Source organism: Petaurus breviceps, unplaced genomic scaffold (assembly GCF_028583685.1).
Source record: "Petaurus breviceps papuanus isolate PSGF00001 unplaced genomic scaffold, PetGlider_PUasm1.0 558, whole genome shotgun sequence".
In the NCBI taxonomy this organism is placed as follows: Eukaryota; Metazoa; Chordata; class Mammalia; order Diprotodontia; family Petauridae; genus Petaurus; species Petaurus breviceps.
The window spans coordinates 2440817-2459537 of NW_027186376.1; the positions used below are offsets into that span (position 1 = coordinate 2440817).

At 38.3% G+C, this 18721-nt stretch overlaps 1 protein-coding gene across 1 annotated transcript in view; it reads left to right on the plus strand.

Annotated features, from left to right (window-relative positions):
* Positions 1 to 18132, plus strand: part of SYT10 (synaptotagmin 10) — a 90799-nt gene extending 72667 nt beyond the window's left edge. Inside the window, exons 5-7 of the mRNA XM_069102826.1 lie at positions 6577 to 6748; positions 8424 to 8553; positions 18058 to 18132. Of these exons, the coding sequence (XP_068958927.1) occupies positions 6577 to 6748; positions 8424 to 8553; positions 18058 to 18132 (377 nt within the window). The remainder of the gene's footprint in view (positions 1 to 6576; positions 6749 to 8423; positions 8554 to 18057) is intronic.
* The last annotated feature ends 589 nt before the right edge of the window (positions 18133 to 18721 follow it).

The window sequence follows — 18721 nt, forward strand, 5'->3', positions numbered from 1 at the left end:
GTGAACCAATGTATGTTAGACATACTCAGGTTTGGCTCCTACGCAGACTTTTTCTTCTTTACAACAAGATACTTCTCTATATACACTCACACAATATATACATATGTATGTACATATACACATGCATGTATACACATATGTGCATATAACAAGTTTAAATGTGAAACAGTAACTTATAACTACTCTTCTGGGAATGGATATCTAAAACAATAAAATATGAAACACTTTTTGAGATGTGTCTACCTTACACAAAAGCTATCATTTAATAGTTGGCATGGTATATGGGATGTTCAGGGAGGACTAAGTCTCTCAGGTGTACACCTATCACCCAACTCTTATTTGTGACCCCAAGAAGCTATGGTATGTGCAATGGCCATCCCCCAATAAAACTATCTCAGCAGACAGGCTAAACCATGAGAGCAACCACATGCCCCATCAGTGAGTTTGGAGGGGCGTGCCCAAACATGTGAAGATGTCCCCTGGTGGTCTTGAAGGCAGCTGAAGCAGGCACTGTGGAGCACTGAGAGCTTGGTCATACATTGAAGACATTAGAGCTATCCACAGCACCCCGGACCATTTCTTGCCCATCTTTTGTCTTGCCACTGGACTTTAGTGACTCTGCAAGAGAATGAGTTGACAGCTAAGTAATTGCCTCACTTAAATGCAGTTCATGTGCAAGTGTGATATCATTGGTTTTCTTTGAAAATGGAGGAACAAAATTACGTAGAATCAATATACTTCTTTAAAATTTGCAGTGTTTTCCACATATTATCTTATTTAATCCATGTCTCCTGGCAATGTAGGCCAGAAGCTGTATTCCCTTTCTCACTGGTGGTCATTTTCTTTTCAAAGAAGTATTGTGGTATCCGTAGGGGGAAAATCCCATAGTGTAATTTGGCACTAATTAAAAGATACCAGAGCTCATGAGTTCCATTCCCCAAAAGTTCAAGCAGAAGAGGATCAGTATTAGGCTTACCTAGACAACTGGGTTTAAAGGAGCTATAAGTATAAGAGTTGGGGAGAGAAAGAAAATATCCTCCCTCCCCCATGTTAAGTCCCATACCTTTCTGAGAGTGAAAGATTAAGAATCAGGGGGTAGAGTCAACCATTTTAGTGTTTACTGAGCATGCAACTCTTAGTGTCTTTGTAGCCAAACTTGTTTGATGAAGCCCCTTCTGCCTGCTACTATCATGGGGCCAAGGGATTATTGCTTTGTACTAGAGAATCAGTTCTTTTATTACAGACCTATTAATCATGGTACACTAGAAAGGAACAAAGTAAATAAAGGACCAGAAGTTGCCTAACTTCAAAGACAGTACACAGAACACTGTAAGGAGCTCAACTCCAGCCATAGGTCATGGGTCATAATTTATCCAGAGCCAATCAAAGATATTCCCCTGATTATGCCCAGTGTTGAACTGGAGGTCAGTGAGGCAAGTTCTAAATCTTAGTTTTGACTCTAGCTGGTGGAATAAAAACAAATACTTTTACCTCTCAGCCTCATTTTCTCTTTCTATAAATGGAAATAAGGTTATACACTATTTTCTCATTTATTGTGAAAAAAAAAAAAACATTTCATGGGGTGGCCAGGTAGCACAGCGAGGAAGAGCACCGGCTCCAGTGTTGAGAAGACCTGGAGATCGAATCCCGGGCTCAGACACAGCACCCACCCAGAAACACCTGGCCGTGTAACCTTGAGCAAGTTACTTAACCCCGATTGCTTAAAAAAAAAAACCCATTTCATTATAACTCAGAGCACTGTATAAATCTAAATCATCCAGTCAGGAAAAAGCCAAGCCCTTCAGCTTCTTTCCTTCCCTCTCTTCCTCCCCCTATTCTCTCCATCTCTCTTCCTCTCCTTATATTCAGGAGTTGGTCCTCCAGAGAGACTGGTACCAAATGTATCTATAGTTGAGGTTACATTATTGTAATTAGAATGAAATAAATGGTTCTCTTTGAAAATGGACAAATGAAACAATATAACAAATTAAAGAATAATAATCTTACATAATTATCCATATTGTTTAACATCCTATGGATTGAAGATGGTGGCAAAGAAGCAGGAAAACTTTGTAAGCTCCCCCAATAACCAGCTCAAATACCTATAAAGTATGACTCTAAACAAACTTCAGAGCTATAGAACCCACAGTGACAGAGAGAAACAAATCTCCTGCTGAAGGCAGCCTGGCAGGCAGAAAGGAAGGGTCTGTCTCAGCGTACTGAGCCAAGCTCAGCCCCATGTGAACCCATGGTTTTAGCCTCAGGGCAGCCCCAACCAGCAGCTGGATCAGGTTTTGGGAGAGTGGATCGCCTGCAACAGTGGTGGTTTCAAGACTTATCAACCCATAAATGCCAAAGAGCAAGTAAAAGGTCAGTGTGGAACTCTGTTGGAACTGGGGGGCGGGGGGGGACAGAAGAGCACGGTCCAGCACCTGCCCCTGGGGTGGGAAGTGGTGGGAGTGGGGCAGCTGCACAGCCACCCCATGTGGCTGCTTCAGAGCTCCTGGCCTGCAGAATGTAGGTAGACCAAGTGACCATTCAGAGGGTAATCACTATTGCTTTAACCTACTTGGATCTGGATCACTGTCTTGGGTGTGGGTCCTGGGGTGTGTGGCCAGTGGGCCAGAGCTTGTGGGGGCTGCAGAGAGGGCACCCAACTAATAGCTCCCGCAACTGCAAAAACTCCAGTGATTTGGGACAAAGCTCTCCTCTCTGGAAGCAGAATTCTACTGTGGCAAGGAGCTCAGAAATCAAGTGATTGAGTGGCAACATGAGCAAGGAGAGGAAGCAAAACAAGCACAGCAATCAAACCTTAGATTCCATTTTTGGGGACAAAAAGGATAAAACATGGAACAGGAGGAAGACAACAAAGACAGAACTCTTGCACCAAAAGCTTCCAAGAAAAAAATGAACTGGTTACATGCTATGGAGGAGCTCAAGAAGGATTTTGAAAATCAAGTAAGAGAAGTGGAGGAAAAATTGGGAAGAGAAATGAGAATGATGCAAGAAAATCATGAAAAGAGTCAACAACCTGACTGAAGAAAATAACACCTTAAAAAATAGAGTAACTCAAATGGCAAAAGAGGCTCAAAAAGCCAATGAAGAGAATAATGCCTTAAAAAGCCCAATTTGCCAGATGGAAAAAGAATTTCAAAAGCTCACTGAAGAGAATAATTCCTTCAGAATTAGATTGGTGCAAATAGAAGCTAGTGACTTAATGAGGAATCAAGATACTATTAAACAGATCCAAACAAATGAAAAAATAGAAAGCAATGTGAAATATCTCATTGGAAAAACCACTGACCTGGGAAAGATCCAGGAGAGATAATTTAAAAATTATTGGACTACCTGAAAGCCATGATTTTAGAACCAGAGAGCAAAATAGAAACTGAAAGAATTCACTGATAACCTCTTGAAAAAAATTGCAAAAAGAAAACTCCTAAGAATATTATAGCCAGGTTCCAGAATTCCCAGATCAAGGAGAAAATATTACAAACAGCCAAGAAGAAACTATTGGAATATTGTAGAAACACAATCAGGGTAACACAAGATCTAGCAGCTTCTACATTAAGGTATTGAAGGGCTTGGAATATGATATTCTGGAGGTCAAAGGAGCTGGGATTAAAACCAAGAATCACCTACCCAGCAAAACTAAGTATCATGTTTCAGGGGAAAATATGGTCATTCAATGAAATAGAGGACTTTCAATCATTCTTGATGAAAAAACCAGAGTTGAATAGAAAATTTGATATTCAAATACAAGAAGCAAGAGAAGCATGAGAAAGTAAACAGGGAAAAGAAATTATAAGGAAGTTGAACTATTTACATGCCTACATGAAAAAATGATATTTGTAACTTATGAAACTTTTCTCAGTATGAAGATAGTTGAAGGAAATATAAATGTGTGTGTATACACACACACATATATGTCTATATAGGAGGGTATATGTATGTATAAATACATGTGTGAGTGTGTGCATATGTGTGTACAGGTATACATAGACAGAGGGCACAGGATCAGTTGAATAGGAAGGGATGATGTCTAAAAAATTAAATTAAGAGGTGAGAGAGGAATATAATGAGAGGAGATAAGTAAAGACAGAATAGACTAAATTATCTCATATAGAAAAGGCAAGGGAAAACTGTTACAATGGAGGGGAAGAACAGGAAGGTTAAAGGGAATGGGTCAACCTTACTCTCATTGAGTTTGGCTTAAGGAGAGAACAACATACACACTCAGTTGGGTATCTTACCCCACAGGAAAGTAGGGGCAAAGGGGAAAAGAGGGTGGATGATAGAAGGGAAGGAAGACTGGGGGGAGGGTAGTTAGAAGCACACACTTTTGAAAAGGGGCAGAGTCAAAGTAGAAATTAGAACATGTCAGGGATGGGATAGGATAGAGGGAAATATAGTCAGTCTTTCACCATATATCCACTGTGGAAATGTTTTGCATAACTACACATGTACAACCTAGATTGAATTGTTTATTTTTCCAGTAAAGGTGGATGATGAGAGAAGAAGGGAAAGAATCTGGAATTCAAAGTTTTAAAATCAAATGTTTAAAAATTTTATTATTATTATTATTACATGTAACTGGGAAATAAGATATACAGTCACTGGGTTATGGAGATCCATCTTGCCCTACTGGAAAGTCAGAGGGGAGATGGGGGAGGATATAGAAGAGAGCAGATTAGGGAAGGGGGTGTTCAGTGGGATCACTGTTTTGGGGTTGTGGGTGGGGAAAGATGGGGAGAAAATTTGTAACTCAAAATCTTGTGGAAATGAATGTTGCAAACTAAAAACAAACAAACAAAGAAAAAAACATCCTATGGAACAAAATCTGTTCCTGCAGAAATAAACATTTTCTAAAGACAAAAAATAAAGCAGCTGCAAGATTGTAATAGTAATGGAATTTAAAGATCCCCCTGTATTGGCTTGGTTTTTGTTTTGATTGTGTTAAAACCCAGAGCTTGTGAATCCCACTTGTGGGATGGACTTGTTGACATGAAAAGAGAGTGCTGAACTGGGAGGAGCTGGTGACAAATTTAGAAAGTCACAAGAAAAGAGAGAGGCAGAAGAACTTTTTGGAAGCAGCATCTTGGAGGCAGAGAGAGATGGAGAGGATTGCTGAGGGCCAGTTTGAATTGCCTAGGACTTTTGAGAGCTGCCACCCAGAGCTGCCAAGGACTGAGGAGACATGGCTGTTATGCTGGTACTTTGTCTGTCTGTTTTGATGTTGTTTTGCCAGCTTCGTCCACTGGTGAAGGACAGTCCTGCTGTTACAGAGGTCTTGGAACCTTGCTGTTGGTTCAGAGCTCCTGAGACTGTTCTGCAGACAGAGAATGAATTCTGTCCACTGGTGAAGGACAGTGCTGTTGTTGCAGAGGAACCTGGAACCTTGCTGTTGGTTCCAAAGCCCTGAAGAAGGATTTTCTTGTTGTATGTTTACAGAAATCCTGGGAGAGGGTTTTGCTAATGTTTTGAGGGGTACTAGGACTGTTCTGCAGACAGAGAATGAATTAATGAAGACACTGGCAATGTATCTTGTGGCATTGCTAAACTTTGTCTCCCCAGGAACAAAGATTGCTGAGACCTTGCTTCCTGTCAAGATGAAGAAAAGACCTCTCTTTGGGTATTAAATGCTGTGCTTAAGCTTGTTATAACTCTGGGGTAGATTCAGTTGTAATCCAAGGGCAAGGAACTTTTGAATTTTTTGTGCTCTATGATTAAACAAATGAATGTACTTTACTTATGATTGGAAACTAATCTCCATTTGAGAAGATGGGCTTTGTGATGGACTAAATGAATGTACAGCCTAGGGGTGGAGTAGTATTTAGAAGAGGGACTTTGTGATTGATTAAATGAATGTAATGTCTAGGGGTAGGGTAGTACTTGGAGATTATTGAATTACACTTGGTAAATGCTATATTTTGATTCTGTCTCTTCTTAATTTGTAACTGAATAAAATGGAGAGCACCCATGCTGGTATTTTGAACCTTGGGAAGTTGCATCTGCTTGGCATTACAAAGATAAAAACAAATATTCTTTCCTTTTTATCAAAACTAACCAGATCAAATTAGCTCTAAGATAATTCATTTCTTATTAGTTATTTATGTTAAAAAATATAATAAAATAAATTATCTCAACCTGCTAAGATTTCAGTAATTGAATGTTTAATATTAGTTCTGCCACACAATTTTTTTTCTGTCTGACTTAGACATTCTTCATTATAGAGGACTCAATATGAAATTCTCTCTAACAATTCAGCTAGTAACTGAACTGTAACTTACAGTTGTAAAATGTTGCCTGAAGTCTAAAACTCAAGTATATTACCCATTTTTGTTGTTGTCTTTGTTCGGTCACTACCCATGGTAAGCAACTATTATGTGTTAGAGGCCAAAATTGAGCCCAGGTCTTCCTGCTTCAGGCTGACCCTTTATTTGCGCTGCCATGTCTCTCATAAGCAGTAAGAATAAAAAAGTCTAAATATTCCATGAAGAACATTCTTCTATTATAGTAATTTAACTGGGATTCATTATACTCACAGCTTTATAATTTTTTTTTTTTTGCTTTCAGATCCATATGTAAAAGTGTCATTGATGTGTGAGGGTCGAAGATTGAAAAAAAGAAAAACAAGTACCAAAAAAAATACTTTAAACCCAGTTTATAATGAGGCCATCATTTTTGATATTCCTCCTGAGAATGTGGACCAGGTCAGCCTCATGATTGCTGTCATGGATTATGACAGGTAAGTATCTCTTCCTGTGTAAGCAGCAGATTTTTAGGTTCATTTTCTATTGTCCCAGTGTTTTCGACTGTGAGTAGATAAAGTGATATATTAGACATATATGCACACATTTAAAGATCTTTGAAAAACTGATGGCAGTGATTCCAGTGTTGGTTTGTGGGAAAAGCATTATGCTAGAAGATGGCTAGTAGCTATAGTTGGGACATCTACTTCCACTGGAGTTCATTTTTAAAACATGTAAAGTGAGGTTTTTGCCATAAATTCTCTATGATGGTAAGAAACAAAAAGTAAATTACTAGAGGTAAGGCTATATTTAATTCAGTCTTCAAACTGCAAAACTGACCTTAATGCCATTTTGCATATCATACGTGTTCAAATATCTAGTCCGTACTTGCCAAATTAAGCACATACTTTTTGACCAAGTATTCGAGCTCGGTCCTTTACAATCTAACATAAATACAATGTACTATTCTCCTACAAAAATTCTCCTTCAATCCAGAAAAACTGGCCTGTTTACTGTCCCCAGGGAGGTCTGGTACCTCTGGACCTATGTTCATGGTGTTTTCCTGGTTTATCGTGCCTTCCTTTTCTCCCAATTCCCCCCTCCCACATATAAATGCCTAGATTTACTATGATGCTTTAATGTATTAAATAAAATTGCATAAGATAGATATGATCCTCTATGACTGATTTATCCTATAGAAAGCTTTATTCTATATAGTATTCATATATGCACACATGCATATACCTACATTATGTATTACATAGGTGTGTGTGTGTGTATGCACTATGTATAAATATCCCTTTCATGTTGTGACTTTCCCTGTCATGGTTTCCATATATTGAGAATCAGCATGAGAAATTAAATGGGAATTTTGGGGGAGTTTTGTGGAAGTCACAGACAACATGCAAAGGCCAGCAGATGACACAGAGCCTTTGACCAAATGCTTAAACCTAATTTTACAGTGAGGTGCTGTAAATACCCCATAAAAGAAAAAGAAAGAATTCAGACTTCCTCTCTGGTACAAAGGGAGGGCCAAAAATCCAATCTGGGTTTTCCAGATTGTGGGGGCACCACATCCTTAACCCCACCATGTGGAAGGGATAAATATAGACATACAGATATACATACAAGGAATAAATATAGATATACATACATATATACATACACACAAGTTAATAAGTTTGTTAAAGTTGGTGTGTGTGGTCATTTCTACAAACAAGCTTGCCATTCAACTCTTAGTCGGGAAACTAATTTGCATTATAACACTGTTTCTATGTCAGGAAGTCAGATTATATTTATATCATTAGGATCATTGGTGCCTTTTCCAGTTAAATAATTGTGAGGATTCCTATGTTGTTTGCTGGTATTATTCATACTTTTTTGAAAGTATACATAATACAGGCACAAGTAAAAGGGTTCATATATACTATATTACACATAAATGATTGTCTGGCATTACAAAGCTGATACTATATATTATGTTTTGGAATCTCTTAAGTTTGAAGATTTGGTGTTAATTAAATTTGGGTTAAATTAAATGAATTACAATAAACTAGACTTACTAAAGCAAAATTTTAGTTTCATTGATTTGCATATTTTCTGATGTATGGAAATGTACCTATCTTTTAAAATAAGATTTTAAAATAAGACCATAATCTTAATTATTCATAGGGTAGGACACAATGAGGTAATAGGAGTATGTAGGACAGGACTGAATGCTGAAGGTCTTGGAAGAGATCATTGGAATGAAATGCTAGCCTATCACAGAAAACCAATAACTCATTGGCATCCATTGCTAGAAGTAAGTTTACTTTCAAGGTTTCTATCTATGTTTTATTTGTTAGCACTTTTTGTTGAATTATTGTTGCAGAAATTGTCATGAGTTTAAATAAAAACTTATGTTTACACATATTTATATCATTCCATTTAACTTTTTGTTTTAAAATTTATTAGTTTTTGAAAGTCACCTACATTTCCTAGTACTTTTATTCTATTTTATCATCTATTTTATACCCAGAGAACCATTCTTTATAACAGGTCATTAAAAAAGAAAACAAAAGTTCAGCAAAACTAAGCAGGGTGTTTACTAAGTCTGACATTTTATTAGGTGTTTCAGGTCCACAGTCCTCAGCCTCTGCAAATTGGTGCAATGCATTCTCACTTTCCTCCTGCGAGACCAAGCTCGGTCTTTTAAATCATTAAGTTTCTCTTGTTTTATTATTATTTTCATTTACAATGTAATAAACTCTGTGTGTGTTGTTTTCTTGGCATTTTGTTCACTTTGTATCAGTTGATATAATTCTTCCACACTTCTCTGAGAATACTCCTCCTATTCACTGCTGTTTTGGTGTTTTGAGACTAGATCTCCCTAAACTTGGATGGCTGAAAGTGCAGTGGCCACTGACAGATTTGATATTAAGTTATTAATTAAGATATTTGGTTAGCCCAGAAGCTTTATTCTGCTTCATTTGTGACCTGGGCTGGTTCAGCCTTCCTTTGGCAGCCTGGTGCCCCACCCCACTCCAAAATCCCAGGAGCTGAGAACAGCACAGACAACTAATTGGTTTTAGTTTTACTGCCTCTCAGAACTCCTGAGCTTAAGTGATCCACCAAATTTTATTTCTCTTCTGTATCGAGTGTTACAGATATGTACCACTCATTTCATCATGGAAGAAACTGAGGTAAACAAGGTTAAGTGATTTGCTCAGGGTCACACAGCTAGTAAGTATCTGAGACTGGATTTGAACTCAGGTCCTCCTGACTCTAGGGTGTGCATTCTATCCATTGTGCCACTTGGCTGTACCCATTGTCTCTTATATCACAGTAATACTCCATTACGTTTCATGTACCAAAATGGTTTAGATATTCCCTAATAGAGGAGCATCTATTTTGTTTACAGTTATTAGATGGTACAAAAAGCACTGATAGAAACATTTTTGTGTGTAAGGAAATTTATTTTCCATAGTTGACCTTTTTAGTGCATATGCTTAAAAATGGGTTCTCTGAAATAAAAGATATGGATATTTTAGTATTTAGTAGAATTCTCATTTGCTTTGCAGAATGGTTGGATCAATTCGCAGCTCACCAGAAATGTGTTAGTGTGCCTGTCTTTCCACATTCCCTGCAACATTGACTGTCCTGGGAATTTTTGAATCAGTCATGATAAGGAGTCTGACTCAAGGATGACCCCATAGGTAGAGAAGATATACTTATTTTATAGTGAGAAATGGGTATCTTATAATGGGTTTACTTTGTGGTGACATGGTAATTAAAAAGACCAGTATCTCTGAAAGAGAGTTATACCTCCATGGAAAACATTGTTCTTCAGGTTAAGGGGAATCGGAGTTCTTGGAGCAACCAACACCCAGAAACCTTTTAGGGATAGCATGAACATAGGGAAGGAATTTCTTTTTTAATTATTTTATTTTTTAGGTTTCAACATTCATTTCCATAAGATTTTGAGTTACAAGTTTTCTCCCCGTCTCTTCCCAACCCCCCAGCCCAAGATGGCAAGCATAGTGAATACTCCTTTCCCCAATCTGCCCTCTCTTATAATTCTCCCCATGTCTCCCCCATGACTTGTAGAGCAAGATGAATTTATATACCCCATTGCCTGTATATCTTATTTCCCAGCTGCAAGTAAATACAATTGTTAACATTTGTTTTTAAAACCTTGAGTAACCAAATTCTCACCCCTCCTCTCACCCAAGCAATTCAATATAGGTTACACATGTGTAGTTATGTAAAACATTTCCATAGTAGTCATGTTGTGAATGACTGACTATATTTCCTTCCTTCCTATCCTGCCCCCCCATTTATTCTATTTTCTCCTTTGACCCTGTCCCTTTTCAAAAGTGTTTGCTTCTAATTACCCTCTCCCTCAATCTACCCTCCCTTCTATTGTCCCCCTCTTATCCCCTTCCCCCCTACTTTCCTGTAAGGCGAGATACCCAGTTGAGCATACATGTTGTTCCCTCTTTAAGCCAGATCCAATGAGAGTAAGGTTGACTTATTCTCTTTCACCTTCCTGCTCTTCCCCTTCTTTGTAACAGCTTCCTCTTGCCTCTTTTATGTGAGATGATTTACCCTAGTCTATCTCTCCCTTTCTCCTTCTCCCAATATTTTCCTCTCTCACCTCTTAATATTATTTTTTAGATATCATCCCTTCATATTCAACTCACCCTGTGCCTACTGTATATGTATACATGTACACACATATATGTCTACATATACACACATAAACCCACCTATACATATATGTGTGTATATATACATACATACACATATATAATCCCTTCAACTATCCTTTTACTGAGAAAAGTCTCATGAGTTACAAATGTTGTCTGTCCATGTAGGAATGTAAATAGTTCAGTTTTAATAAGTTCCTTATAATTTCTCTCTCTTGTTTACCTGTTCATGCTTCTCTTGCTTCTTGTATTTGAATGTCAAATTTTCTGTTCAGCTCTGGTCTTTTCAACAAGAGTGCTTGAAAGTCCTCTATTTCATTGAATGACCATATTTTCCCCTGAAACATTATAGCCAGTTTTGCTGGGTAGGTGATTCTTGGTTTTAATCCCAGCTCCTTTGATCTCCAGAATATCATATTCCACACCCTTTGATCCCTTAATATAGAAGCTGCTAGATCTTGTGTTATCCTAATTGTGTTTTCACAGTACTCAAATTGTTTCTTCCTGAGGCTGCTTGTAATATTTTTTCCTTGACCTGGGAACCCTGGAATTTGGCTATAATATTCCTAGGAGTTTTCTTTTTGGGATCTTTTTAAAGAGGCAATTGATGGATTATTTCAATTTCTATTTTGCCCTCTAATTCTAGAATATCAGGACAATTCTCCTTGAGAATTTCTTGAAAGATGATTTCTAGGTTCTTTTTTTTGATTATGCCATTCAGGTGGTCCAAAAATTTTTAAATGATCTCTCCTGGATCTATTTTCCAGGTCAGTGGTTTTTCCAATGAGATATTTTACATTGCCTTCTATTTTTTCATTCATTTGGATCTGTTTTATAGTATCTTGATTTCTCATAAAGTCATTAGCTTCCATTTACTCCAATCTAATTTTGAAGGAATTATTTTCTTCAGTGAGTTTTTGAAATTCCTTTTCTATCTGGCAAATTTAGCTTTTTAAGGCATTCTTCTCTTCATTGGCTTTTTGTGCCTCTTTTGCTTTTGAGTTAGTCTATTTTTAGGGTGTTAATTTTTTAGTATTTTTGTGGGTCTCCTTTAGCAGGCTATTGATTCAGTTTTTATGATTTTCTTGCATCATTCTCATTTCTCTTTCCAATTTTTCCTCTATTTCTCTTACTTGAATCTCAAAATCCTTCTTGAGCTCCTCCATGTCCTACAACTAGTTCACATTTTTCTTCGAGGCTTTTGATGAGGGAGTTTTGACTTTGCTGTCTTCTTTTGGTTCTATGTTTTGATCATCTTTGTCTCAAAAAAAAAAAAGATTCTATGGTCTGATTTTGCTTCCTCTGTTTGCTCATCTTGCCAGCCAATTATTTGACTTTTGAGCTCTGCCAGAATAGAACTCTGTGTCCAGAGTGGAGAGTTCTGTGTCCCAAATTTCTGGGGTTTTGCACAAATGTTGTCAGAGCTATGAAGAGGGTGCCATGAGTTCTGCCATGCTAGAGTTCCTCATCCCAGGACCACCATCCAAGACTGCAACCCAGATCCAAGCAGGTGAAAGCAAGAGTAATTACCCTTTGAATGGTCATTTGGTCCCTCTGTAATCTGTAGGTGTGGAGTTCAGTAGGCAACCACACAGCAGCAGCTGCAGCCACTGCCACCTCCCCCACCCTGAGGGCAGGTGCTGGATCATGTTCTCTCACCCAGTTCCAACAGAGGTCTCCACTGACCTTTCACTTTCTTTTTGGCATTTCTGGGTTGAGAAATCTGGAAATCTCCACAGCTGCCAGTGATTCACTCTCCTGAAGTCTGCTCCTTCTGGTCTGTGCTGTGCATCTGGGCCACCGTTGTCTGGGCCAGCGTGGCTCATGCAGGACTGCATTCCACTCCCAGCTCAGTGCGATAGACCCTTCCTGTCAGCCTGCCAGGCTGCCTTCAGCAGATTTGTTTCTCTCTGTTACTCTGTGGGTTCTGTAGCTCTAAAGTTTGTTTAGAGTCATTTTTACAGGTATTTGATGTGGTTGGAGTGGGAGCTCAAGCAAGTAACTGCTTTTACTCTGCCATCTTGTCTCCACCCCCCAGAGAAGGAATTTCATGGCAATTTTTTAAATGATCACTGGGAGGGCAAGGAATAGTAATAATCTGAATGATCATGGAAAGAGGTTAATTTCTACCATGGGGCAATAATACTATCCTGTCTGTCTCCTTCAGGACATAGATATACTTTTAATAGTCAAACACAATCTCACAGAATAGGAGGGGAGCAAGATCTACAATAAGGCAAAAACCTGTAAATGTTTAGAAAAGAGAACTCAAAATAGGCACCTTAGAAACTTTAATTCCAAGGAGTAGAATCAAGATGGGAGAGAGGTCAACAGCTTCACTTCAGCTTCCCCAAAACCTTTTTCACAACATTAAAAAATGTGCCAAAATGAATTCTGATCAGCAAAGCCAAGAAAAAGTCACAGTGAATATGTCTTTCATCCAAGAGTAATTTAGGAAAATAGACCTGTGTACACTGGGGAGGGGACTGGCTAGGAGCTTGGTGAAGCAACAGCAGTGGCACTGAAATTTGGTGGCTGTGGTAAGGAGCAGGCCAGCACCAAGGGACTAGATGTTAATGGAAGAGAATACCTGGGACCTCCTGTAGTAGCAGTAGGAGCAGGAAAGGGAATCATTTAGCAACTTGGTCAGTTTTGGGGTCATAATTTCTACCTGTGTAAGGACCAAAGCTCCGACCATAAGATCACACTACTTTGGAAGCACCATATCCTTATAGATCCCCAGAACGACCTGTGAAAGCAGCAGAAGGACATAAAAGACAGAAGATGAGATCAATCATCCCCCCACACCTCCTGGGGTAAGCAGTGCCCTAACAATACATAAAGTCCAAATATAAGAAACAGGCTGAAAAATGAGCAAACAACAACAAAGACCATTAAAAAGCTATTGTGGTGACAAAGAAATTTAATGCACAAACTCAGGAAAAAACCTTGACTTGGAAATATCTATAAGCAGAGCATCAAAGAAAAGTATGGATTGAGCACAAGCCTATCAGTAATTCCTTACAAAGCTAGAGGAGGAGAATTTTTTCACTTGTTTAATTTGTTTATTTTTAGTTTTCAATATTCATTTCCACAAGATTTGGAGTTACAAATTTTCTCCCTATCTTTCCCCTACCCCCACCCCAAAATAATAATTGTACTGAATACCCCTTCCTCCGATCTGCTTTCTCTTATATCCTCCCCCATCTGACTTTCTAGTAGGGCAAGAAGGATTACTATACCCCAGTGCCTGTATATCTTATTTCCCAGTTGCATGTAAATATATGTGTGTGTGTGTGTGTGTATAAACATTTGATTTTAAAACTTTGATTTCCAGATTCTTTCCCTTCTTCTCTCATCACCCACCCCACTTTAAAGGAGTAGAAGGGAACTTCTGGGAGCCAAGATGGCAGAGAAAACCTTAAATGCTCTCATCCCTGCCTTGTTGGCCTTGAAAAACCCAGAGAATATTGTCCCAGGAAAAATCTTGAAATAGTGGAACCAGGAGAAGGGGTATTTTAGGTAGGGAGGCTAGGCAGATTGATGGGAAGGGTCCCTCTTGTTGTGCCTGAAGGGGAACACTGCAGAATGGGAGGTGTCCAATAAGCCCCACCTAGGCGACCAGTCACAGGTACTGAGCTCAAGAGGGGTAGAGCCAGCAGGCACCAACACCAGAACTCCAGGTGTGTCTTTGCACAGCCAGGGAAATCAGTAGACACCAGTGTGGACGGACATCCACCAGTGGCTGAGCCTGGGCTCTAGTGAAGACCTCGGAGAGGTGGAGACCTTTAGTGGCTGGATCAACCCTCCCCCACACCTCATACTTCGAGCTTCAGTGTAACCCTGGGGAACTCAGAAAGACCTTCCATGGCCTTGGACTTGGCACACACCAGCCACCTCCAGCTCAGCACCAGGTGAGCTGCAACATTAAATAGCTTTTAACTGACAGAACTAGAGGCCACAGTACACAAAGTCAGTGACCACACCCCTAGCTCCCAGCACAAGAAGTGTGGGACAGCTGCCTATGCCCCAGAAGCAGAGCACCACTTTAAAAGCCAGGAAATAGGGGGGTAGAGGCAAGATGGTGAAATAAAAGCAGGAACTTGGCTGATCTCCCAATCGAACCACCTCCAATCCCTGTAAAATATGACTAAACAAATTTTAGAGCTACAGAACTCACAAAGTGACAGAGAGAAACAAATCTTTCACTGAAGGCAGCCCAGCAGGCCAACAGGAAGGGTCTATCGCAATAGGCTTGGTGTGGAGCACAGTCCCACGTATGCCGTACTGGCCCAGACCAGTGACACAGACTGACTGGAGCAAACTTCAAAGGACTGATTCACTGGCAACTGTGGCGGTGTCCAGACTTCTAAACCCATAAATGCCAAAGAGAAAGTAAAAGGTCAGTGGGGAACTCTGTTGGAACTGGGTGAGAGAAGAGTGTGATCCGGCCTCTGCCACCAGGGACAGAGGTGGGAGTGGCTGCAGTGGCTGCTGTGGTGGCTGCCTCCTGAGCCCCAGGTTTACAGATCAGTGGGGGACCAAGCGATTGTCCAAAGGGCAATTGCAGGAATCTCTTTGCTGGTGCTGAGTTGGGATTCTTTTGCTTTGCCCTGCTTGGATCTGTGTCACAGTCTTGGGTGGCGGTCCTGGGGTGAGGAGTGCAAATGTGGCAAAGCTTATTGAGGCTGCGGAGAGGGAGTCCTCCTCACAGTTCTCAGGCAGATGCCCAGAATAACCTCTGACAACAGCTGCACAAAACCCCAGGAATTTGGGACACAATACTACAGAGAACTGAGACTATATAAGAATACAAGTCATTCCCCGATTGATAAATGGTCAAAGGATATGAACAGGCAGTTTTCAGAGGAAGAAATTGAAGATATCTATAAGCATATGAAAAAATGCTCTAAATCACTATTGATTAGAGAAATACAAATCAAAACAACTCTGAGGTACCACATCTCACTGGTCAGATTGGCTAAGATGACAAAACAGCAAAATGACAAATGCTGAAGAGGATGTGGAAAAATTGGAACATTAATACATTGTTGGTAGAGTTGTGAGCTGATTCAACGATTATGGAGAGCAATCTGGAGCTATGCCCAAAGGGCTATAAATAAGTGCATACCTTTGACCCAGCAATGCCACTTCTAGGGTTGTATCCCAAAGTGATCAGAGAAGTGGGAGGAGGACCCATATGTACAAAAGTATTTATAGCAGCTCTTTTTGTGGTGGCAAAGAATTGGAAATTAAAGGGATGCCCATCAATTGGGAAAAGGTTAAACAAGTTGTGGTACATGAATGTAATGGAATCCTATTGTGCTATAAGAAATGAGGAGCAGAGGGACTTCATAATAATCTGGAGAGACTTATATAAACTGATGCTGAATTAGTGAGTAGCTTTTAATTCATATAAATGTAGTTCAATTCCCTAATTATATGACAAATGATACCTTTGTGAAAGAAACTTCCTGTAAACGCTTTCCCCTCTATTGTCCTTTCATTCTAATTTTCGCCACTTTGGTTTGTTAGTGCAAAATATTTTAAATTTATTTAATGAAAATTAGCCATTTTGATCCCCATAATTCTCTCTACCTCTTGTGTGATCATGAAGTCTTCTTTTATCTATAGATCTGACAGACAATTTTTCCATTCTCTTCTAATTTGCTTATGATATTATCCTTTATGCCTAAATCATATACCCATTTTGACTTTATCTTGGTATATGTTGTGTTGGTGATCCATGCCTAGTTTCTATCAGAAGGCTTTCTACTTTAGTTAGCAATTTTTGTTGAAAACTGAGTTCTACCCCCAGTAGCTTGGATCATTGGGTTTATCAAACACCAGGTTATTGTGGTCATTTTCTACTGCATGTTATATACCTAATCTATTCTACTGGTCAAACATTCTATTTCTTATCTGTTAGTTAATTGGTTTGATAGTTACTGCTTTGTAGTATAGTTTGAGATCTGACACTGAACTTATATTCCAATGAAATAATCAATAAGAAAAAATTCCCCATATACTCCAAAATATTTATAGTTGCACTTTTGGTGAAAGCTAAGAATTAGAAACAAAGTGTATGCCCATTAAATGGGGAAAGTATAAATAAATTGTAATACATGAATGTAATAAAACTGTACTATTAAAAATTATTTTTATGATGAATACAGAGAAGCATGGAAATATCCATATGAACTTATGTAGAGTGAAGTAAGTAGAGCCAAGAAAACAAGATACACAGGAACTACAACAATGTAAATGGAAAGAATGACACATCAAAAAATTCAAAAGGAAATATAACAAAATCACAAAAATCAAGTGGGACATAACTGAAAAGTTAAGAGAAGATGCCCCCACGTTAGTTCTTTGTGGAGCTAATATGCGTTGCACATATTTTGTGGAATTTTTTAGTGTATTAACCAGTTTTTCTTATTTTTTTCCTCTCCAAAAGTACTATTTATCTTATAGGATGGCTCAATGAGGGATTGGCAGAGGAATAAAATAATAAAATAAAATAGTTCTGCAGGTTATATTTTTCCTTTCTCAGAGATGGCTTAAGGGATCTTGAAAAATTTTTCATTTTATTTGTACTTAGAATAAGTTTTCATTTTTAGTAATTGTAACAACGTTATGGCCAAGGACAAAAATTTCTAACTCAGAAGTGACTATCTACAGGTAATATAGAAATCGATGCAATCAATTAGTTAGCAACTTTTCTGTCTAATTTTGAGGGTTTTCCTCATATAAAATATTCTCCTTAACACCCACTTCATGCCTGAATCAGGAAGTCACTTTTTTCCTGTCAAACTTCATACTGAGCAATTTTCTTTCCATAGTAACTACTCTTAATAAAAGGCTGTTTATCCAATATGAGACTAATCCAAAAATAGAAATACTTGTCTAATTATATGTTGTTATTTGTGTATTCTATTTTATGATATATATTATCTAAATCCACTTCAAATGACAAGTTCCTAGAGGACCATATTAATTATGTTGTACTATCTATCAAATATCACATTTGAGGTGAAAAACCAATATTAAACAATAACAAAATCTAGATAACCGTATTTCTGAATTTTGTCATGCTATTTGAATTTTCTATCTTTCAGTTACCTGGTCGAGCTACCAGTTTTGATAGTCAAGGATCCTGCTCATCGCCCACAAAAACACCGTCCACACCTTAGTATCTTCAGAATCAAGTTAACATTGTCAACAGCCAGCAGCATATCTTCATCAAATCCATAAAAAACCAGAGAGTTTGGCTTCTCACCTGAACCATATGTATATAGTTTTGTGTTGAATTAATGTTTTTCTTTCTATTTTGCCTTTGTCTTGTTTGTCATAATTCAAGATTTCAGAGAGAGGAAAAGCATTCCTTCCTTATTGTGCCTGTTATTATATTATTATTATTGTCAAAGGACCATACTCTATTAGCCCTAGTGGTATTTGTAGAAGTCATTCTTTATATAAGTATGTACATCAAATGCAAATAATACTCATTTAGCATATATCATAACATATCATAATACTATATTATTATACATAACTAATACTGTTACTGATAAAGGTAGCATAATAGTTGTATGTCTAGAGTTTCTAGATTCTGTAATTGTATGGACAATTTTATCTGAGTGAACTTAGAAAAGTCATTTAAACTTTCTAATAGGAGTATATTTCTTGTCCTTAAGTTGAAAAAATTCTTTACTACCGTCCTTTCTACTGATGATGTCCTATATTTTCATTTTGTATTCTCTACACTAATAAATAGTGGAA